General features: G+C 44.6%; 1 protein-coding gene across 1 annotated transcript in view; it reads right to left on the bottom strand.

Annotated features, from left to right (window-relative positions):
• Positions 1-7,173: 7,173 nt before the first annotated feature.
• The window catches only part of LOC143936057 (tyrosine-protein kinase Srms-like), a 48,849-nt gene continuing 32,967 nt past the window's right edge, over positions 7,174-23,055 (bottom strand). Inside the window, exons 4-8 of the mRNA XM_077460367.1 lie at positions 18,813-18,954; positions 18,573-18,731; positions 17,872-18,053; positions 16,709-16,865; positions 7,174-7,728 (exon numbers count right to left, since the gene is read on the bottom strand). Coding sequence (XP_077316493.1) covers positions 7,547-7,728; positions 16,709-16,865; positions 17,872-18,053; positions 18,573-18,731; positions 18,813-18,954 — 822 coding nt within the window. The 3' untranslated portion in view covers positions 7,174-7,546. The remainder of the gene's footprint in view (positions 7,729-16,708; positions 16,866-17,871; positions 18,054-18,572; positions 18,732-18,812; positions 18,955-23,055) is intronic.

Consider the following 23,055-nt stretch of genomic DNA (forward strand, 5'->3'; position numbering starts at 1 on the left):
CTTAACAACAGCCTAGTTCTTTTTTTAGCATACTTGCTTAACACTGTTGTGTGGCATTCTTCATACCCCTTCAGTAGGAATTCAATCCAGCATAGGGAAATTAAAAAGATATTAAATAGACACTGGAAAATTCTGCTTAATGATGGGGTGTTGGGACCGGCCCTGCTGGAGTGGGCGGGCATCATTTATCGTGGTGCTCGCTCCATCCAGGGTGAGGTTGCTCCCCATGGCTTGTCTCTTTTTTTTCTGAGTGCAAGGGGTATTTCCCCTGCAGGAAGTGTAACGTATGCCTTCACAATGTTCTCAGATGCAAATCTGATACTTTTGTCTCCACTGTAACATTGCAGACTTGCAACATGAATCACTTCACCACGTGTGCTACGAAGTACATTGTTTATTTGATTACATGTCCATGTAAGAGGCGATACGTTGGACGCGCAATAAGGACTTTTTCAGTTAGAGTGAATGAGCATATAGCAAAGATCAGAAAGGGTTACATCAAGCATAGTGTTCCCCGTCACTACCTGGAACATCATGGGAAAGATCCTACGGGTACCTTATTCCAGGTTATTGACAAGTTTGTTCCACATTGGAGGGGGGAGTCCTACCTTAGGGGTGTATCGCAGCCTGAAACCTACTGGATTCACAAGTTAAGGTGCCACTCGCCCTACGGTATGAATGTTGATTGGGACATCAACTGTTTCATCAACCGGGCATGAGGGGCACCTTCTCTCCAGTGTGGCTTCTGTTTGCGATGCCTTTCTGCTTTTGCCCGCTCCTCTTTCGAGCGTCCATTTGGCTATTCTTTAGATTCGTATTGCTTCTCCTATATATATATCCCACATCCATAAAAGTTTTTTTTAGACAGGACCATACATTTATCACCATATATTTTTTTTATTGTACTGATGTACCTTTTTCGTGTTGCCATTGTCTTACTGATGTATGATTGCAGTTGCACCTGTGTTCTGACATCTCGTTTGGACAGTAATCTCCCTGGTTTTAACACTTTACCATGTGTCTGTGGGGATCCTACTGTTTCCCTCCAGGGAGCTTTGTGAGTGACCTTGTCCCTGGTGTGGGTGCAGGGGCACGGTTGACATGCTCCCTAGGTTGGCTCATATATTTTTTCCCCACATGATGGCGCTGTGGCGTGACCTTGCACGCTTTGGGGAGCATGTGCACGTATTACTCGCACATCCTCCATTTGGTTTTTCCTATGGGAGTGCTGTCTTTTAACTTTCTCTGATTGCGTTCATCCTATAGGATGAATTATTCTGGAGATTATGTAACATTGTGTTATTTATACATGTGACTGCATTTTGTGTAGTCAAGTGAGTGTATTCGGCAGCGCCACTCCCCTTCACTGCATCACCGAGTCATTAGGTTATGCGACGCGGGACATTAGTGGTGGGCGGGGAACTGCCGGATGTCTCTGAGCCATTTGGCTAGGTCCACGGTACATGCCCGTTTGCGTCCCAGAGGATGTTATCATTGCTTTCGGGATCCATCTAGAGGCTTGGGACCCAGTCAGGAAGAGTCCGTGGCACATGCCTGTTGTGTTCCAGCGGAAGTGATGTTTCCAGTATTCACGACGAGGCTTGGGACACAAACAGGTAGGGATTCATGTTTTGCATCTGACATTATAGTCTGACTCTTAGATTTCAGAAAAAAAACTATAGAATCGCGCTAACCATGTGATTAAAAAACAAAATAAACACTATCACATGTGTGTGTGTGTGGGGGGGGGGGGGGGGGGTGTCACTAAGTGTTATTTAGTTTTTTTATTTAGCTTTATTTTTATTTGTGTTTATGCCTTTTTGTGCATTTGTTACATTTGTTATTTGTATACTTTGGCTTTTTCAGAAACTTTTTTTACTGTTTTTTTTATATGAAATGGAAAATTTGCAGCAATTTGATCCTCCACAGCTATTGACACTACCTAGCACTTCTGGGTATGAGGGTGCATGTGATCTGCTCCACTGGGACGGTACCCAATCCTAAGGAGCAGCCTAATCACATTACAGGGCAGTGATGTCTCTGCTTGCCTGGGTCACCGACACAGCCAATATAAGCACTGCACAGAGACAGTGAGTGCATGTAGGGTGAGTATACGGGGGTCAGGAGATGTTTCAAACAGAGACAGGTTGCTTGAAAGGGAAGTGCTTCTTCTGTCTCTTTAGCTGTCCCATGGTGCTCTGGGAATCCATTGTTATAGATTACAAGTTAAAGTAACCCTTTCCTGTGAGACCTGTGACAATGCCCAGGCCTATAGCAATCAGCATAATTGCATCACCAGGGGGGTGACATCACTGCTTCTATCAATTAGTCAGAGGGGAAGCGGCAGTAATACTGCTGCTAAATTATTCACTTCCTGCTGCCACTGGAGGTTCGACCTGGCCCGAACAGCTGTAAGGTGATGAGGATGTCAGACTGTGCCATGTTGTGGGTGGGGCCTACCATGACCATGCACTTAGGGGTACCTTGCTTGAAAGCGCACTCATTAATGCCCAGGGCTAGGCGGGAATTGCAGTCATGTGTTCAGTCTAACATGAAGGCAAACCCCTGACTTAGAGATGAGCTCCCACTGTGTGTAGTAATGAAGCCGAGTTTCTTTAAGTGTTGTCCCATAGCTCTACACACAGTCACTTGTATGTGTTGGATTCAGAGTGGGGGTAGAACTGCATCACCTCCACCAGCCTGCGTACCCCTGTTACCTCACTCCCAATAACAGAATGAAATCCTATTAGACGGCTGCCATGGATCTCATGTATGTCCTGTGCTAACTCTTCCTCTTCCGTACCATATAGCTAGGCTGAGGGCCTCCATAAGGCTGGTCTGCTCTGTTGCTATGGGAGATGGACCGCTATGGAGAAAGCCCAAATAGCGTCTCCCTCGCTACTGGAGGACACCTCTCCTTACCCAGGTACCACTCTTCTACTGGTTTGTTGTGTATTTTAGTGCGTAGTTTGTTAACCTTAACAACAGCCTAGTTCTTTTTTTTAGCATACTTGCTTAACACTGTTGTGTGGCATTCTTCATACCCCTTCAGTAGGAATTCAATCCAGCATAGGGAAATTAAAAAGATATTAAATAGACACTGGAAAATTCTGCTTAATGATGGGGTGTTGGGACCGGCCCTGCCAGAGCGGGGCGGATATCATTTATCGTGGTGCTCGCTCCATCCAGGGTGAGGTTGCTCCCCATGGCTTGTCTCTTTTTTTTTCTGAGTGCAAGGGGTATTTCCCCTGCAGGAAGTGTAACGTATGCCTTCACAATGTTCTCAGATGCAAATCTGATACTTTTGTCTCCACTATAACATTGCAGACTTACAACATGAATCACTTCACCACGTGTGCTACGAAGTACATTGTTTATTTGATTACATGTCCATGTAAGAGGCGATACGTTGGATGCGCAATAAGGACTTTTTCAGTTAGAGTGAATGAGCATATAGCAAAGATCAGAAAGGGTTACATCAAGCATAGTGTTCCCCGTCACTACCTGGAACATCATGGGAAAGATCCTACGGGTACCTTTTTCCAGGTTATTGACAAGTTCCACATTGGAGGGGGGAGTCCTACCTTAGGGGTGTATCGCAGCCTGAAACCTACTGGATTCACAAGTTAAGGTGCCACTCGCCCTACAGTATGAATGTTGATTGGGACATCAACTGTTTCATCAACCGGGCATGAGGGGCACCTTCTCGCCAGGGTGGCTTCTGTTTGCGATGCCTTTCTGCTTTTGCCCGCTCCTCTTTCAAGTGTTCATTTGGCTATTCTTTAGATTTGTATTGCTTCTCCTATATACATCCCACATCCATGAAGTTTTTTTTAGACAGGACCATACATTTATCACCATATATTTATTTTATTGTACTGATGTACCTTTTTTGTGTTGCCATTATCTTACTGATGTATGATTGCAGTTGCACCTGTGTTCTGACATCTCGTTTGGACAGTAATCTCCCTGGTTTTAACACTTTACCATGTGTCTGTGGGGATCCTACTGTTTGCCTCCAGGGAGCTTTGTGAGTGACCTTGTCCCTGGTGTGGGTGCAGGGGCACGGTTGACATGCTCCCTAGGTTGGCTCATATATTTTTTCCCCACATGATGGCGCTGTGGCGTGACCTTGCACGCTTTGGGGAGCATGTGCACATATTACTTGCACATCCTCCATTTGGTTTTTCCTATGGGAGTGCTGTCTTTTAACTTTCTCTGATTGCGTTCATCCTATAGGATGAATTATTCTAGAGATTATGCAACATTGTGTTATTTATACATGTGACTGCATTTTGTGTAGTCAAGTGGGTGTATTCGGCAGCACCACTCCCCTTCACTGTGTCATTAGGTTATGCGACGCGGGACATTAGTGGTGGGCGGGGAACTGCCAGATGTCTCTGAGCCATTTGGCTAGGTCCACGGTACATGCCTGTTTGCGTCCCAGAGGATGTTATCATTGCTTCCGGGATCCATCTAGAGGCTTGGGACCCAGTCAGGAAGAGTCCGTGGCACATGCCTGTTGTGTTCCGGCGGAAGTGATGTTTCCAGTATTCATGACGAGGCTTGGGACACAAACAGGTAGGGATTCTTGTTTTGCGTCTGACATTATAGTCTGGCTCTTAGATTTCAGAAAAAAAGAAAAAAACGATAGAATCGCGCTAACCATGTGATTAAAAAACGAAATAAACACTATCACATGTGTAAACCACCCATAAATCACATAGTGTGGAATATCTTGTAAAATGTGACAATTCAAAAATCACATATGTGCCTATGACTGAAAACAATCAAATGACACAAATTATACACAATAGCATAAGTGCATAAAATTGTGAACAATCAAAGATAAAATTAAATTAAACAGTGAATTGTAAAATAAAGTCCATAACACATGAAGAAAGTCGTCCCCGCACTCAAGGCCCAACAAGATGTGTGAACTCCACCACCAAACCAGCAGAAATGGATTCTTATGCCACGTACACACGATCGGAATTCTCGTTGGAAAAAGCTCTGATGGTTTTCCCAACAGAATTCCGACGGAATTCGGCTCAAGCTGTCTTGCCTTCCCATAATTTATAGCGCGGTGACGTACGACGTGACTAGAAAAAGGAAGTTCAATAGCCAGTAGCCAATAACTTCCGTCTCGTAGTTGAATCTGAGCATGCGTGATTTTTGGCGTGTCGGAATTGCATACACGCGATCGGAATTACCGATAGAAAGTTGGGAAAATTGAGAACATGCTATCAATTTCTGGCTGGCGGAAATTCGGACAGCTAAATTCCGATGGAGCATACACACGGTCGCATTTTCCGATGAAAAGCTCTCATCGGTCTTTTTCTGCCCGGAATTCGGATCGTGTGTACGCGGCATTACCGGAAAGCTATGATCCCCTATGACGGAGGATCAAATGAGACGTGTAATATAACGGATTAGCTCTCAAAGGACCAAAGGTATGGTGACAGACTAGTAACATCCACTTCACAAACAATTAGGACATCCGTGGATATCATAATGAATGGAAAATATAAAGCGCTCCATAGTGTAAAACCATTAAAACTAATTTATTAAAAAGATTATATTGCACTTACATGATAAAAAGTTTCAGAAAGCAAAGCAGTCTGAAGCGCCGGCCGGAACACAAAACAGACAGCCCGTCCTTCTGGGTATACGTGTGGAGCACGAGGTGACGTCAGCCTGCTGTTCCGCCCTACGCGTTTCGTAATAACTTGTGTCATCCAGGGGCCTCACGTCTCATTTGATCCTTCGTAATAGGGGATCATAGCCTTCCGGTAAGAGTCCATTTCTGCTGGTTTGGTGGTAAAGTTCACACATCTTGTTGGGTCTCGAGTGCGGGGACGACTTTCTTCACGTGTTATGGACTTTATTTCACAATTCACTGTTTAATTTCATTTTATTGTATGTTCACAATTTTATGCACTTGTGCTATTGTGTATAATTTGTGTCATTTGATTGTTTTCATTTATAGGCACATATTTGATTTTTGAATTGTCACATTTCACAAGATATTCCACACTGTGATTTATGGGTGGTTTACACATGTGATAGTGTTTAGTTTTATCTATGAGATTTCAACCTGCACCTAAGTGGTATTTATTCGTTTGGAGGTACAATTGTCTCATGTTTTTATTGAAAAAGTTAAGGTTCTTTCAAGTACTGGACACCAATTGGGCAATTCTGCGATTTATCCATACCCATTTTAACATATGTAACTCAGCTGGTATTCTGTTTGGTCTGCTCACAAATCAGATCTGATTGACCCCTCCAAAAGATGATTCTATTATAGAATAAGGTGTGTGATCTGATGGCACCAAACTGCTACACCGGTGCCGGTTTTTGTTCGTCATTAATCCTTAGTGTGTAAGCGGAAACCCTTTTTCAACCACATAATACCAAATTAAGTAGCATCAGTATAGGTTATTTAACATGCTTATAACTCTATGGCTAAATTTCCATTCTGACAACTGGCTCTAGAAACTGAGACATTAATGAACATTCCCATGGCACAGGGCATTTTGCGTGGGAAACTGTTGTGGCCGCAAAGTGGACAGTTTCACCCTGCCTACAACAGGTATTTCAGCTTTTGGCAGATGCCGATAAGCTCCATCACCCCCTGACTTCTTCTGTCCTTCAGGATTTTAGTGGGAATATCTTTGTAACAATTCCCTACTTTACCTATCTTCAAACCATGGAGTGTCACCTTTCATACAGTTGTACAGTTGCTTCTTTCTAAGATATAAAGTTAATAATATTGAATCCAGCAGGGAACTAGAGAGACCCCCAAAATATTCACAACGGGTGAATGGTCAGATTTCTCCTCAGAGTTATTGCCACCAAAGTCTCTGAGATAGAGGAAAAGTCAGGGAGTCCTTAAACCTAGCAACATCTAACCAAAAATCCCAATTTGGGATGTTCTGAATCCGTTTAAGGACCTGCAATATCCAGACGTTAGTAATGACTATATTTTCAGACGGAAAAAAAAGTTTTTCAAGGTGCTATTTAAAAGTGCTGGGTGTCTGTGATATTACTGACATTTTTTTCTTCCAAATCCCCAATAATTTATGGTAAATCTGACATAGAATTATGTTTTGTAGGTTTGTGTGGTAAAAGCAATGAAATAGATGCAACCATTCATGAAAAAGGGCTACAAAATAAAAAATAAAAAATCTTCATTGGAATCAATGAATATCTAATTTGACACGTCTCATTATGATAAATCGAAAATCAAGACAGTTTTATGCCCAAAATTGTACAAAGCTATATACAAGTTTTAAAGTCCGTCCTTCCGCCAGTTTGAAAATTGTCACTGTCCCGCCAGCCTAAGAGGCAATCTTGAAGTACGGTCTAGTCAGATAAAAGTTTGTTCGGTGGAGGATGTTATAATTCGTTGTCCTGGTAAAAAGTTTTTTGTCATTGGGCAGAAAAATAACTTCATAATACTTGTTAAAAAAAAGTACGCTCTACTTTGTTGCTCACCAATGGAGAATCACACTAACTGTTCAAATTTTTTTCAAAGTCCAGTTTGTTATCGAACAGTCCTCTCGATGACCGTTAGGGTTTCCACCAGTTCCTGGAAGCTGGGCCTTTCCTGAGGCTTGTCCTTCCAGCAAAGCAGCATCAAATTGTATATTTCATTTTTGCAGTTCACCGGCTGAGGAAGTCTGTAGCCATGGGAGACTTTTGCATAGACATCCCGGTTATTCCACCCTGGTGAGAAGAGAGACAAGTCAGTCTGATCCATAACTCATAAAAAGCAAAAGAGGAAGAACCTTTTTGCTCTACAAAGACCACATAACTTTACAGTATACAGAATGCCAAAACATTTTTTTTTTTTTATATAGAGTAGGAAAGGTTTTAACCTTTGGCAGGCTTCTTGTTCAATATATTTAAACACATGAGAAAATAACAACACTGTCGCAGTTGGTACATGTGAAAGTCAAAATTGGGTTTGCACCCACTTCAAAGATAGTATCACAACAACATGAAGTACAAGTACATAATAAGGTCACAGAAATTGGATTGGTAACAACCCAGAAAAAGGCAAAAAGGGGACTGCAAACATAGAGCTACCGTATTTATCGGCGTATAACACGCACTTTTTTCCCCTTAAAATGGGGGGAAAATCATGGGTGCGTGTTATACGCCGATCCCCCCTGCCGACCTGCCGATCTGCGCTGTCTGTGGAGTGCCGCCGACATTTACCGAGCTGAGCCGAGTGTACTGTGTACTCGGCTCCGCTCTCAGTCACGCCCAGTCCCGCCTCCTAGCCTTTACGTCCCGCCATTGGCCCGGTGTTGTGTCCATCACAGGAGCCAGGACAAGGGGCAGGATGGGGGGCGTTACTGCGAGCAGAGCCGAGTAGCCGAGTACCCTCGGCTCGGCTAGGTCTATGTCGGCGGCGGCGGGAGGAGCCGAAGATCTCGACTGCGGCGGCGGGAGGAGCCGAAGATCTCGACTGTGGCGGCGGGAGGAGCCGAAGATCTCGACTGTGGCGGCGGGAGGAGCCGAAGATCTCGGCGGCGGCGGTAGGAGCCGAAGATCTCGGCGGCGGCGGGAGGAGCCGAAGATCTCGACTGCGGCGGCGGGAGGAGCCGAAGATTTCAGCGGCGGCGGTAAATTTAAAACTAACCATACTGCAATTTTGGGAAAGGCTGCAGGGGGACAGTGTAGGGCTGCAGGGGGACAGTGTAGGGCTGCAGGGAGACAGTGTAGGGCTGCAGGGAGACAGTGTAGGGCTGCAGGGGGACAGTGGAAGGCTACATTGATGGACATTTAAAATGTAAGGTTTTTTCCTTAAACTTGCCTTCTAAAAGTTTTTTTCCTTAAACTTCCCTCCTAAACTGGGGGTGCGTGTTATACACCGGCGCGTGTTATACGCCGATAAATACGGTATATGTGGCTATGTGGCTAAGATCAGCCAATCCAATGGATCCAAGGTGCAAAAGACACAAAAAACGAGTTACATACTTTTGAGGGAAAAGAAGAGAAAATACAAGAAAAACAAGATAAATAAATAGAAAGAAAAGAAGATAAGGGAAACAGAAGTCACTGCAGACACCGGGAAGGGGGTATCATTCAGAAGACCAGTATGCCCCAGGATAGTCATGGTTCCAAAAGGGAAGAATCAAAACCGAGAGGTACAGTGCCTTGAAAATGTATTCATACCCCTTGACATTTTTCACATTTTGTCATGCTACAACCAAAAACATAAATGTATTATATTGGGATTTTATGTGATAGACCAACACAAAGTGGCACATAAAATTGTGAAGCGGAAAGAAAATGATAAATGTTTTTTTTCAAAATGTTTTACAGAGAAATATCTAAAAAGGGTGGCGTGCATTTGTTTTCAGCCCCCTTTACTCTGATACCCCTAACTAAATCTAGTGGAACCAATTGCCTTCAGAAGTCATCTAATTAGTAAATAGAGCCCACCTGTGTGTAATTTAATCTCAGGATAAATACAGCTGTTCTGTGAAGCCCTCAGAGGTTTGTTAGAGAACCTTAGTGAAAAAACAGCATCATGAAGGCCAAGGAACACACCAGACAGGTCCGGGATAAAGTTGTGGAGAAGTTTAAAGCAGGGTTAGGTTATAAAAAAATATCCCAAGCTTTGAACATTTCACGGAGCTCTGTTCAATCCATCATCCGAAAATGGGAAGAGTATGGCACAACTGTAAACCTACCAAGACATGGCCGTCCACCTAAACTGACCGGCCGGGCAAGGAGAGCATTCATCAGAGAAGCAGCCAAGAGGTCCATGGTAACTCTGGAGGAGCTGCAGAGATTCACAGCACAGGTGAGAGAATCTGTCCACAGGACAACTATTATACCGCGTACACACGAGCGGATTTTCTGTCAGAAAAATCTTGGATGGTTTTTCTGACGGAACTCCGCTCAAGCTTGGCTTGCATACACACGGTCACACAAAAGTTCGCTGAACTTTCGACCGTCAAGAACGCAGTGACGTACATCACTACGGCAAGCCGAGAAAATTAAGTTCAATGCTTTCGAGCATGCGTTAAATTGTTTCCAAGCATGCGTAGGAATTTTGCACATCGGAATTGCTACAGATGATTAGAATTTCCGACCGAAAAATTGAGAACCTGCTCTCAATCTTTTGCTGGCAGGAATTTGGCCAGCAAAAGTCCGCTGGAGCATATACACGGTCCCATTTTCCGACCAAAAGCTCTCATCTGTCTTTTGCTGGCTGAATTTCCGTTCGCATGTACACAGGCATAAGTCGTGCGCTCCACAAATCTGGCCTTTATGGAAGAGTGGGAATAAGAATGCCATTATTGAAAGAGAGCCATAAGAAGTCCTGTTTGCAGTTTGAGAGAAGCTATGTGGAGGACACAGCCAACATGTGGAAGAAGGGGCTCTGGTCAGATGAGACCAAAATGGAACTTTTTGGCCTAAAAGCAAAACGCTATGTGTGGTGGAAAACTAACACTGCACATCACCCTGAACACACCATCCCCACTGTGAAACAGGGGGGTGGCAGCATCATGTTGTGGGGATGCTTTTCTTCAGCAGGGACAGGGCAAATATAGGGCAGTCTTAGAAGAAAACCTGTTATGCCCCGTACACACGATCGGACTTTCCGACAACAAAACTGTGGATTTTTGTTCAAAGGATGTTGGCTGCAACTTGCCTTGCATACACACGGTCACACAAATGTTAGCCAACAATTAGGAACGTGCAAGTCTACGTGATATCTCCATTATGAACGCTAGTTTTACAAGACCGAGCACTTGATTCCAAGCATGCACTGACTTTTGTCCGACGGACTTGTGTACACCCGGTCGAAAAAGGCTGACAACAAACATTTGTCGGTGGAAAATTTGAGAACCTGCTAGCCAACATTTGTTGGCTGAAAGTCCGAGAACAAATGTTCGATGGAGCATACACACGGTCGGACTTCCACCAACAAGCTCACATGCGACATTTGTTGTCAGAAAATCTGATCGTGTGTACGCGGCATTAGAGTCTGCAAAAGACTTGAGACTGGGCCGGAGAGCTTCACCTTCCAGCAGGACAACAACCCTAAACATACAACCAGAGCTACAATGAAATGGTTTCGATCAAAGCATATTCATGTGTTAGCCCCTGTACACACGGTTGGACATTCTGCCAACCAAATCCGTCGGATTTTGTCCGTTGGATTTTGCCTGTCGGATCTTGTCCGAAACTGTTGCATACACACGGTCGGACTAAGTTGTCGAAAAATCCGATCATCCAGAACGTGATGACGTAATTTCGTTACGATGGGACTAATAGCCAATAGCTTTGATGTAGGAATTTGATCTGAGCATGCGTGGCACTTGGTCCGATCAAAATTCTCTACACATGATCGGAGTATGTCCGATCGAACCAGTTGGTCGGAAAATATTTCCAACATGTTGGAAAATTGGGTCCGACGGATATTCCGACGAAATCAGTCCGATGCATACCACACACAGTCGGATTATCCGACAACACGGTCCGATAGGACACATTCCGACGGATTCTCCGACCGTGTGTACAAGGGCTTAGAATGGCCCAGTCACAGTCCAGACCTAAATCCAATTGGGAATCTGTGGCAAGACTTGAAAATTGCTGTTCACAGACGCTCTCCATCCAATGTGACAGAGCTTGAGATATTTTGCACAGAAGAATGGGCAAAAATGTCCCTCTCTAGATGTGCAAAGCTGATAGAGACATCCCCAAAAAGACTTGCAGCTGTAATTGCAGAGAGAGGCGTTTCTACAAAGTATTGACTCCGGGGGCTGAATACAAATGTACCCCCCACAATTTTCACTTATTTATTTGTAAAAAAAGTGAAAAACATTTATCACTTTCCTTCCACTTCACAATTATGTGGCACTTTGTGTTGATCTATCACATAAAACCCCAATAAAATACATTTACGTTTTTGGTTATAACATGACAAAATTTCAAGGGGTGTGAATACTTTTTCAAGGCACTGGAAATTATTATCAACCCAAGGTTGCCAGACCTTTAGGTGTTTGAGAATTGCATCTAGTAAGATTGCCTCAATCTTACTGTGGATTAATGCCTTTGTAATGTGGTTTTTCATCTCTGTTATACAGAGGCGGGGTCTTCCAGGCCCATGCAATAGTTTGTTTGGAAGCCATCATAACCTGAGGTTGTTTCAATTGCATTTTTGTAAGGTCAAGAGAACATTGGTAACCAATGCAAGTTCTGGGTCTGGTCTGGGGGAGGGGGGTAGCTAGGTAAAATAAAAAAAATTCTTGCCGGTGTTGTTTCGAGATCTGTCCCACATCGGATAGTGTCCTCCCTGTACTGCACTTGTGCAGTACGGAGGACAAGGAGATTACGAAAGTCTCTGAAGATGAATCTAGGTTCAAGCCCCACCATCCAAGTGGACATAGAGTTAGGATAAAAAATAGCCGAGCAAAGCGAGGCCGTGCCCGAAGCGTGGCGAGCGAAGCGTGGCGAGCGAAGCGAGCCCCCGTGGGGCCCTGTTACTATGCGCTACCGTATGTCCACTTGGATGGTTGGGCTTACACCTGGACTCAGAGACTCTTCGGCGACTCCTTGTCCTCCGTACTGCGCAAGCGCTGCACCTGCGCAGTATGGGGCGGACACTATTCGATAGGCGGACAGTTTTTGTCAGAACACCGGAAACAGGTACCAACACATTAAAACGTTACAGTTAGCTTCCAGAGCTATAACATTCTGGAAGACGATTTACTCCTCAATAGAAAGAATCGCTGTCTTTATTTGTTCTCATGGTCATTGTCACCAGGACAAAAAGTGAGGGAAAAATCCAATATATTGAGATGTCACCAGATTAGAGTGGAAATCTTTCAACTGGTTTAAAATATGGTGACAGCTGTCCAGGAAGGGGTTTCCTTCCTTTCCTTATTCTCATTTCTTGTAAAGGAAATCTCCCCAATAGAGACAGAGATGACACAATAATCTTGACAGGGGTTTTACCCATCCCCAACTCTGTACAAAACTAAACAAAGTTTTAGCTGTAGATATTTAGCTACTTATGCGGCGTACACACGAGCAGACTTTTCGACATCAAAGGTCCGACGGAACGATTCCGGCAGACCATTCGATTGTGTGTGGCCTGCAGCGGACTTTAGATTTGTAAAAATCTGACAGACTTTAGAAATGGAACATGTTTCAAATTTTTCCGCCGGAACTCCGCTGGACCCAGTTCCTACCGAGAAATCCGCTCGTGTGTATGTTAGTCCGACGTACAAAAACCGACGCTAGGGCAGCTATTGGCTACTGGCTATGAACTTCCTTATTCTAGTCCGGTCGTACGTCATCACGTTTGAATCCGTCTGACTTTGGTGTGATTGTGTGTGGCCAAGTCCGTTCATTCGGAAAGTCTGTCAGAACTCTGTCAGAACTCCGTCGAAAGTCTGTCGGACCTAGTCCCTCAAAGTCCGTTTGTGTGTACGCGGCATTAGTTTTAAACAGTATGTGCTATTGGTCTCAGCCTCCTCCAAATTCCTCTTTATTTTTGGCTGCTGTGATATGACTTCCGGTTAGAAGGTGGCTATGTTTGTTCTTCTTTATGGTCCTATGGTCTAATGTCCTATAGTCTTTAGATATACTTTAACTTCATACATAGCCCACAAAAAAAGCCATTGATGGGGTTCCTACACCACTTATGGTTTTACTAGACATTATTCTATTTCAGGCTAAATTGGATAATAGTCTTTAGGAAGTACCCACAGAGACCTCCATGTGACACTTCTTCGGAGGAAGTGTGATTGGACCTGACCTGGTTGCTATTGTGTGGATAGGCAAGGATTGTGTGGATAGGCACTAACGTCCTTAAAGTCAGTGAGACTTGGTCACAAGAACAATTTCTTCTAATTGTGGGACTTTTACTGTGCCAAAGATTTACCAAATATACCAATATGTTCTACTGTTAAATCAACTTTTATTCTAAAAGAATTAAAACAAATTCAGTTTGGATGCATTTCCTGAGTATCAACCCCCACTTCCTCAGGTTCTGTGAAACTCAAGTTAAATAGAGAGTTAGTCCCAGACTGTATTCATAGAACCTGTGGACCACCAGCCACACCAAACCTCCCCTTGGGAGGAGGGCAGGCAATCATATTCTATGTATAGAGACCTGCTGGTAACTTCTTGTGGGATCATGATGTGTCACGAACAATGGCTTATCATCTCCTTTCCTATACCTGTACCCCAGATATACTCCACAATGGTCAGGAGAGGGAAAAAACATGGCAGGAAGGAGGGAGAAAATAGCAGGATGGGGGAATGTAAAAAAAAAGGGGACAAGAAGCCAAAGGCAGGGAAAGAAGAATTAAGCAAATCCCTCCAACTGCCCTCCACCTATTCTGGTAGCTTCCAGCAAAAATGTCCCATTGTCAAAGAGTAGCCTATGATTCCAGTCCTGGACTAACTCTCTATTTAACTTGAGTTTCACAGAACCTGAGGAAGTGGTGGTCAGTACCCACGAAACGCTTCGTAATCATTGCATTTTTTTCCTTTCTCCTGTCTGGGCCCCAATTTCTATCTAGGACCCAACCTGCTGAATTAAAGGGGATACATAATGATTGACTGTGAAACACATAGTAATTAGTTTTATGTATTATGTATATTACCTGTCAAATGTATGGTATTAAAGTGACTGTAATCGATCACCTTGTAAAACAACCAATTCAGTTTAAAATAAAAATGAAAGGCAAAACATGTGTGTGTATAGATATATAAACAAAAAAAAATACCTTTTTTCCCTTTTTTTTTAAGTGATCACATTCCCTCTGTTCTCAGCTGCATATGAACTGGGGGAGGAGAAGCAGAAGTACACTGAGCTTCCCAGTGATTGGCTGGCTGTGCAGCAGGGGCATGTTAGTACCAGTCTGATCATTGGAGGAGAGCATACTGAGTTCCAAGCATAGCTGGGAAACTGACCATGGTGTGCTCGTCTGCTTAGTGTGGTCAGTTTTAATAGGAAAGCAAGGGGACTAGCAGGATCACCAGTGATTTTACACAAAGGAAGCAATACAAAGAGAACAGGATACTTTCTCTTACATGGTGCAGCAGGCACATATCAGAAATATGAAATGTTGGGGTAACAAATGCTTTAAGTCCAAACTGAATTTGTTTCAATTACTTTAAAATAAAAGTTCTTTTTTTTTTTTAACAGTAGAATATAATTTGGTACAATTGTTGGCACCTTAAAAATGCCACAATTCAAATAAATTGTTCTAATGAGCACACATTATTGAGGGTGTCAAATGTTATGTTATTTTGGGAAGGACATGAAAGCGCTCGTTGGCTGTATTATGTAATACCATCAGCTCCTCTAAAAAGATTCTATGCTTTTTATTCAAACCAGGGTTTTCCTCTAAACGACCACAACTCAAATTAAGCTATAGGCTCATCCCATGCCCATTTTACTGGTTGCTCAGGGGTATGTGGTGGGCAGGGAGCCGGAGAGTTAGAAAGGGGTGCCTGAGAGGTACTCAGTCCCCAGAAGGAATTAGGAGCTCTTCATTACATTAATTGTAGTTTTAAGTAGACAACAAGGTGTTGAACCAGCCTATGTGCTTTTCTGCATTTTAGAATTCTGAGACTTGTGAGACTTCTCGTCTATGATCCTGACTATTCTTCCACCATGAGGATCTTCTGCACTGCCAGGCCTCCTGTGGATCAGGGCAGTGGCATAACTAGAACCTTCAGGGCCCCGATGCAAGAAACCATGAAGGGCCCCCCTGAACCCCAGCCAGGGCCCTTCCCTCCGAGTCTGGCGGGGGAACTCCAGGGTGTGGTCACAGGTATGACCTTTGTGAGCCCTGTAGTTCCACCACTGGTATCAGTAGTTTTTTTTAATTATTTTTTATTTATTTTTAGGTGCCCCATTGGGGGACTGTCCCTAGGCAGGATGGGGTCCCCGTCCCCAGAAGAGATGAGGTCCTTTTCTCCAGGGCAGATGAAGTTACTGCCCCCAGGTGAGAAGGGGTCCCGGTCCCCAGGGAAGGTGGGAGTCCCTGTCCCCAGGGGGAGATGGAGGGGGTATGTAATGGTGTGCGGGGGATGGGGTCCTCTCACTCACCATGACCAAGCTGTAAGCCGCGCACTCATCCATGTTGGCCTGGGCTCCATCCAGTGTGCTGGATGGGCGATCAGCATATCTCCCAGAAAGACCTTTCATCATCTGTGTATGACGGAGGAGGAGGGGGGCTGGCAGACAAGCCTGCAGTGTCCTCCGGGGAGCCGGCTCTCATAGGGCTGCACTGCATCTGTGTGCTTAAAGTTTGTTTACCCGGGAGAAGTATGCAGTGCAGTGTGGGCCGGACTGGGGGGGGGGGCGGGACTCTGGCCGGGGAGAACACACATCGGACTGAGCGGCAATGCATGGAGCTCTGCTAGTCACCCTCCACCTCCAGCCACCCTTGTGCATGGTGCACTGGTACCCCTAGCTGCCTATGCTGCTGCTGGCCATATGTAGAGGGGGCTGCATGGGCCCCCTGCATCACAGGGCCCGGTTGCGGTCGCGACTGCTGCACCCCCTATAGTTACGCACCTGGATCATGGTGCCACTTCTTGTCCAGTAATTGACTTGCCTTTAGTTCCCCAATGGAGTGGATAGGAGGAGGAAGAATTCCCCTCCTTTAGGGTAATGGAAATATGTTTCACCCAGGTTTTGTTTCTCAGAGCTGCTCACCTTTGTATGGTGTTTCGCCGTATGTGTACAATTCATAAACCAAGACCCCAAAGGACCAAACATCAGACTTGGTAGAATATTTACAGTGGGAAAGGGCCTCCGGTGCTGTCCATCTTATTGGTATGGTTCGGTTGTTTTCTGGAGAGTACATATCATCCTGAAAATACAAAAAGAATATCAGGGACAATACTAGGTTCCTAAAAAAGCTTTGGGATACCCCACCTCAGGCTTTATTTATCATAATGGTATCTGAGGGCTGGTGCCTAGGGTGGTAGGATTTAATGGGTCAGTACGAGGCCTTAAATATACAAATTGTATTTTCTTTCTGGCCTCCTCTGGACATTTGCATTTACATTTAAAGTGAAGCTGTAGGGAGAAGTAGATGCTAAGAGGAGCATCTACTTATAGTTCAAGAACCATGGGAACCATCTCTTGTTTGGGAGTCTATTCTGCTGAAAATGAGTTCTTCATATAAACCAGACCCCATGCTACCTCCAATAACATTACACAAGGGGTGGAGCTTGTACAAAAGAATGTTCTCATTCTATTAAGCATACAATGTGTCCCCGAATCCCACCCAGGGTGAACATTTTCAGCAGTCACATGGTCCTTTCCTGTCACTGTATTTTTTTTTTCTTCCAATGTCCTGGATGCCCTCTACCCTAACCCCCCAAGAGCTGATGAATAATGGAGGCTGCCATTGATGACCTAATTTTTTGAGAATACTCGTTCCCTAGCAGGCCACGCCACTTTCTTTCCTGCAACCACAGGTCCCAGGGAAGAAAAGCGCTCAATTTCCCCATAAACACAATCAGTTAGGGTTGCCACCTCATCCTGTTAACATTGACCACATATTAATTACACAGGTTCTGTGGCTGATTAAGGTGGTAATTAAACTCACTTGGTGCCTTATCTGCATTAAATTAGCCGCGGAACCTATGTAAGTCACATGTGTTCAGGTTTAAAGGTATGAGGTGGCAACCCTACAGTCAGTGTTGATTGGGGAATTCCTCCTGTGGAACTTTTGTTTTCTCCTGGTGAGAAGGCATGAGGAACCATCAAGAGGCCACCAATGACAGCCCCCTCTCATGACAGGGTCGCTTTAAAAGTGACTAAACTGTACTGTATGTGACATTGTGACAAGACAGCAGATTATATCAAACCTTCAGCAAGCGAGCCAGGCCAAAGTCAGCTATCTTACAAATGAGGTTATCCCCGACCAGAATGTTCCGTGTGGCCAGGTCCCTATGGACCACATGTTTCTTCTCCAGGTACTCCATTCCATCTGCAACCTGGCAGATTATGTTAATAAAATCTGAATTTCTCAGGCGCTTCCCTTCTACACCTGTAGAGAGACATATGACCATGGTCAAACACAATAATGGCTGCCATAAAGAACATCGTAACATTTGATCTGGTTGGATGGAGGTAGTGTGATCAGTTATTGGAGTGTTACATTGTAATCAGATTCAGTGAGATGCCCACTATTACATTCCTAGGCCAAACAAACCTCTCCATTGCCCTGTGTTAGACTGCTTTCAGTTTGCTACTGAGTTCTTGGCATCCTTGTCCAATGAGAACACCTTGTTGGCCAATGAGGACACTGCCATTATTGGTGCTAATCTCTGTACAGAGGTCAGGGCTTAGACCCGAACTGAAGAGCTCACTAGCAATCTAAACATAGTCTTTGGTGGGTTACTGAAGAGCATTTGCAGGAACGGGAAGGGCTATGAAATTTCAGATGTTCATAATGGATAACAGGTTTACTTTAAGGGCGGATTATGTTTCATCTCATAAACCCCTTGCTTCTGTATCCCCTGCTTCTGCAGTTTTCAGATATATCATATTTTGACTTTGGGTTGACCTTTAAGATAATCTTGGAGGTTTCCCTTGGTCATGAGTTCAGTGACAATGTAGACTGGCTCTCCGATGGAACATACAGCCAGGAGACGGATGAGGTTCCGGTGACACAACGACTTGAGCGCGTTTATCTCCTTCTCCATGTCACTTCTGTTCAGGTCCTCTGCAAGAGCCCAAAATCCACATTTAGAGGAATCTACCCACACCTTTCCTCTGAAAATCCCCAAAATCTGTTGTTACAAACCTTGTTTGAAGGTCTTGATGGCAACTCTCTCCTCTCCATTCCAGAGGCCTTCATAGACTTCTCCAAAGAACCCCTGTCCCAGCTTTCTTTCAAGTGTAAACTCTGACCTTGGCCTTTCCCAGTTGTCCACTAGAGACAGGACCTAAAAGATAGCAGTGCTTAAAAGGTCAGTCCACCCAAATTGCATATCTCACTTTTACACAGATAATGATGGGTTGATCCACCTACTAATTTTCTGTAGTTTTTAGGGAGCTCAGCACAGATTTCAGAACCTGGCTCCCTCCATCCTTAACCTGGGTCTAGACCTGCTGTGCCCATTATAAGAGACTCCCATTATTGTCCTGGGTCCATTTCGAGGGACTCCCACCAACCTTACCCTAAATGTCCAGGTCTAGACACCTGCTGTGCCCATTATTTAGGGTTTCTGCTGTTCCTGCGTTGAGTTACCAAGTCTGTTGTGCGCATTATGAGGGCCTACCACCAGCCCCATGCTGAGTTTTTGGGTCTGTACACCTGCTGTGTAGGGGTTCCCACCACCCCTGTGCTGAGTTCCTGAGTCTGTACACCTGTTGTGCCTATTATGAGGGGTTTCCACCATCCCTGTGCTGAGTTCCCAGGTCTGAACACGTGCTGTACCCATTATGAGGGGTTCTCACCACCCCATGTGCTGAGTTCCTGAGTTTCTACACCTGTTGTGTCCATTATGAGGGGTTCTCACCATCCTCACAGGCTTTATAATTTATATTATGGAAAACAAGTTGCAGATAATACCAGGGAGATCTCACTGTTGTAGTATCCAAGACACATAAGAAGCCAGGGACTCGGACTAGGCTCACAAGGCTTCACCTATAACTCAGGTATCACTTTTAGGTGGACTTGCCCATGAATTATCAGTTTTGAGAGAATTAACCTTTTCTGGTTCAATAATTTTTATTCATTTAAAACAGAGTAACAAGAAAAAACACCTAATCTGCCCACAAAGGGGCTAGAAGTGGAAACATGAGTATAGGCAAGCTTATATGATGCTACCGTAAAATCAAGTCCCAATCAATCATAATAGACATGATTGCAAGACAGGGAAGGTCCAGGGAAGATCCCCTTAGCTGGCGGTGCAAACCTGAACATATAAATTCCAGACAACGGTGCAGTATGCTATAGTCCCATATATAACCGAGAGGGGGAGCAAAGTCCCGTCAAGAAAAGGAGAGCAAAGAAGGAAACAAGAAAGAGGAAAGAAGGCAAGGCCGAGACGGGAAAAGGGAAGAACTACAGTAACCTTTTCAAATTGTAAATACTGGTTCCTGAATAACAGCGACTTTCAGACAATGAACAAGAGATCAGTTAAATCCTTTTGAAGAAATGGCATGTTCACAAAGGAAGTGGTTTTACATTAATCACAATGTTTCACATGAAAAATAAAAATTGTATTTGAAGAGCGATTTGTGCACACCTTTGATCAACACTCATGCGTCACACACACCCTCACCCCAGGCTTCGTCACATGCTGATAATGTCCATGATAGAAGTCAGAGGCGTGACACAGATCAGTCCATATGAGTCCTGCTGTACTGCCTGAGAGACTACAGCTATGTACATAGATAGGGGAACACCACCAGCTTAAAGTGGACCTGTCATCAGACATATGCCAGGTCAGAAAATGTCTAATGCCCCATACACACGGAACAGATCATGTTGTGGGAAAATCCGATCGTGTGTGGGGCTCCATCTGACTTTTTCCGTCTGATTTTCCGACGCACAAAGTTTGAGAGCAGGATCTAAAATTTTCCGACAACAAAATCAGATCGCATAAATTCCGATCGTGTGTAGACAACTCCGACGGACAACGTGCCACGCAAAGCTATTGGCGCCTGGCCCGTTTATAGTCCCGATGTACGCATTTGACGTCACCTCGTTCAGAACAATCGGATTTTCCGACAACTTTGTGCAACACAAGTGTCGGACAAAATCTGTCTGAAAAAATCCGATGGATTTTGTGGTCGGAATGGGGCATATCACTTCCAATTGTATTATCTTTCACAGAGGTCACAGTACCCCCGCCCCCAATGACAATGCCTTCATCCGCTTTTCTCTCCAGAAGGACAGCACCATCTTTGTCCATGCTCTCCATCTAGCTCTCATAAGAAGGGCCCTCTGTTTGCTCACCTGTATTGAATTATATTGTAACTGTGATATTTGCCCTAACATTGTAAAGTACTGAACAAACTGTTGGTTCTATATAAATCCTGTATGATAATAATAGTAATAGCGATATGACTAAGGCCCATTTAGGGCTGAAACGCGTAAGGGTTGGGACCAGCTATGTAACCTTTTAATTGTGATCAATATATTAATCCTGTGATCTTGGGATGTGTGCCGCTCTATGATACTTGCATATCGGATTCACTGCAATTGGGTGCTGCTTGCATGCATCGTCCGTCTGCATTTTTAGCTGTGGCAACTTGGAGTTGAGCAGCAGTGAGTTCATTATTATACAAAGTTGCACTGTACAGTGATCAATGAGGGATAACTGGTGGAGAGAGAGGAGAATGAGCTATTTTGTTCACTGGGGGGCAGGAGACTGGGAGAAATGTTTCTTCCTGTCTGCAGCAGACTCAGTGGCGGCTGGTGCTCCAGTGGGTTGGAGGGGCGGTCAACAAACCCCCCAAAACACCCCCCAGGTGGTGTCAATCAGACCACCCGAGCCCCCAGTTGGGTGGCACTCACGCGGTCTGGCAGCAATGCAGAGCAGAGAGATCTTTCTGATGCTCCAATGAAGGCGGCCATCTTCCCTTATGGATCTCCCCATACATCCTGCCCGCCCCCGGTACTGGCCAATACGATCTTGGTGCTTCTCCCCTCAGCCAATTTTTCACCTCCCGTTTCCTGATTGGCTGGGAGGAGAAGCAGGAAGACAATAGCGAATATTAATTCGCTATTGTCACACAACTGGGTGCCCACCCTTTTTTGAAGCCAATTAGAGCCTCTGGCTCTAATCGCGTGCTTCAAAAAAAAAAAACATTTGAAACCATGCATCGGGCACCCTGCATGCATATTACAGGCCAGGTGCTTGCATTAGGGGGGCGGTGCCCCTATGCCCCGTATGGAGTGGCCATCACTGAGCAGACTGATTAAAAGTAGGATAGTTGGGCGCTATTATGCAGAGAAATATTTAAACCTAAAATTGTTGCTGGTGTCACTTATGTGCGCCCACAGAAGAACAGTAAACAAAGTGTAAATGAGACAGCGCTGCACCGGTATACAAACACACAAAAATAAAAACAAATCCAGACTAGTGTGCAATATAAGTGTTCAAACAAAAGTCCAATATTAATATATACAGTGATAATTTCTTGTGATGTGAAGTGTTTGCTTCAAACAATCTCCATATGCATAGTGCCCCGGCCACCACATGCAATGCTCTCTCACCTCCTTACACGACCCTGCTAGGGGTCAAACACCTTGCAATCTGTGTAACTCTCCCTACAGGAAATCCTCACTGGTCCTTGGTAACCTCTGTTGGACGCTCAAGAAACAAGTGATGCCGTGTACGCGCGGCCGGACTTTTCAACAGCAAAGGTCCAATGGAACAAATCTGTCAGACAATTCGATCGTGTGTGGGCTTCATTGGACCTTTGCTGTTGTAAAATCAGACGGACTTTAGATTTAGAACATGTTTCAAATCTTTCCAACAGACTCAAGTCCGGTCGAAAAATCCGTTCGTCTGTATGCTAGTCCGACGGACGAAAACCGACGCTAGGGCAGCTATTGGCTACTGGCTATGAACTTCCTTATTCTAGTCCGGTCGTATGTCATCACGTTCAAATCCGTCAGACTTGGTGTGATTGTGTGTGGCAAAGTCCATTCGTTCGGAAAGTCCGTTGGAAGTCTGCTGACAGTCCGTCGGACCTAGTCTGCCAGAAAGTCCGGTCGTGGGTACACGGCATAATGATCTATATCTGATAAGGGTTCCTTCCACTGTGCTACTTCAGACTTGAATCCAGTGTAATCCACATTAGCTGCCGGTAGTTTCAAAAATACATGGAAAAAATAGAAAGTGCCTCCAGTAGTGCAATATCCGAGGGATTAAAAATGAACCTCTCCACCCCAGCTAATATACAGCTCACATTTATTAAAAAGTTTTAAAAGCATTGATAATACATCAGAAAGGTCTCACTCAGTTTCGACAAGGTTCCACCACAAAGCTCCACCTCTACTAGTTTCACCACCTCACACGTGGCTTCAG

This window comes from Lithobates pipiens, unplaced genomic scaffold (assembly GCF_037356315.1).
Source record: "Lithobates pipiens isolate NorthernLeopardFrog02 unplaced genomic scaffold, aLitPip1_a1.2 Scaffold_28, whole genome shotgun sequence".
Taxonomy (NCBI): domain Eukaryota; kingdom Metazoa; phylum Chordata; class Amphibia; order Anura; family Ranidae; genus Lithobates; species Lithobates pipiens.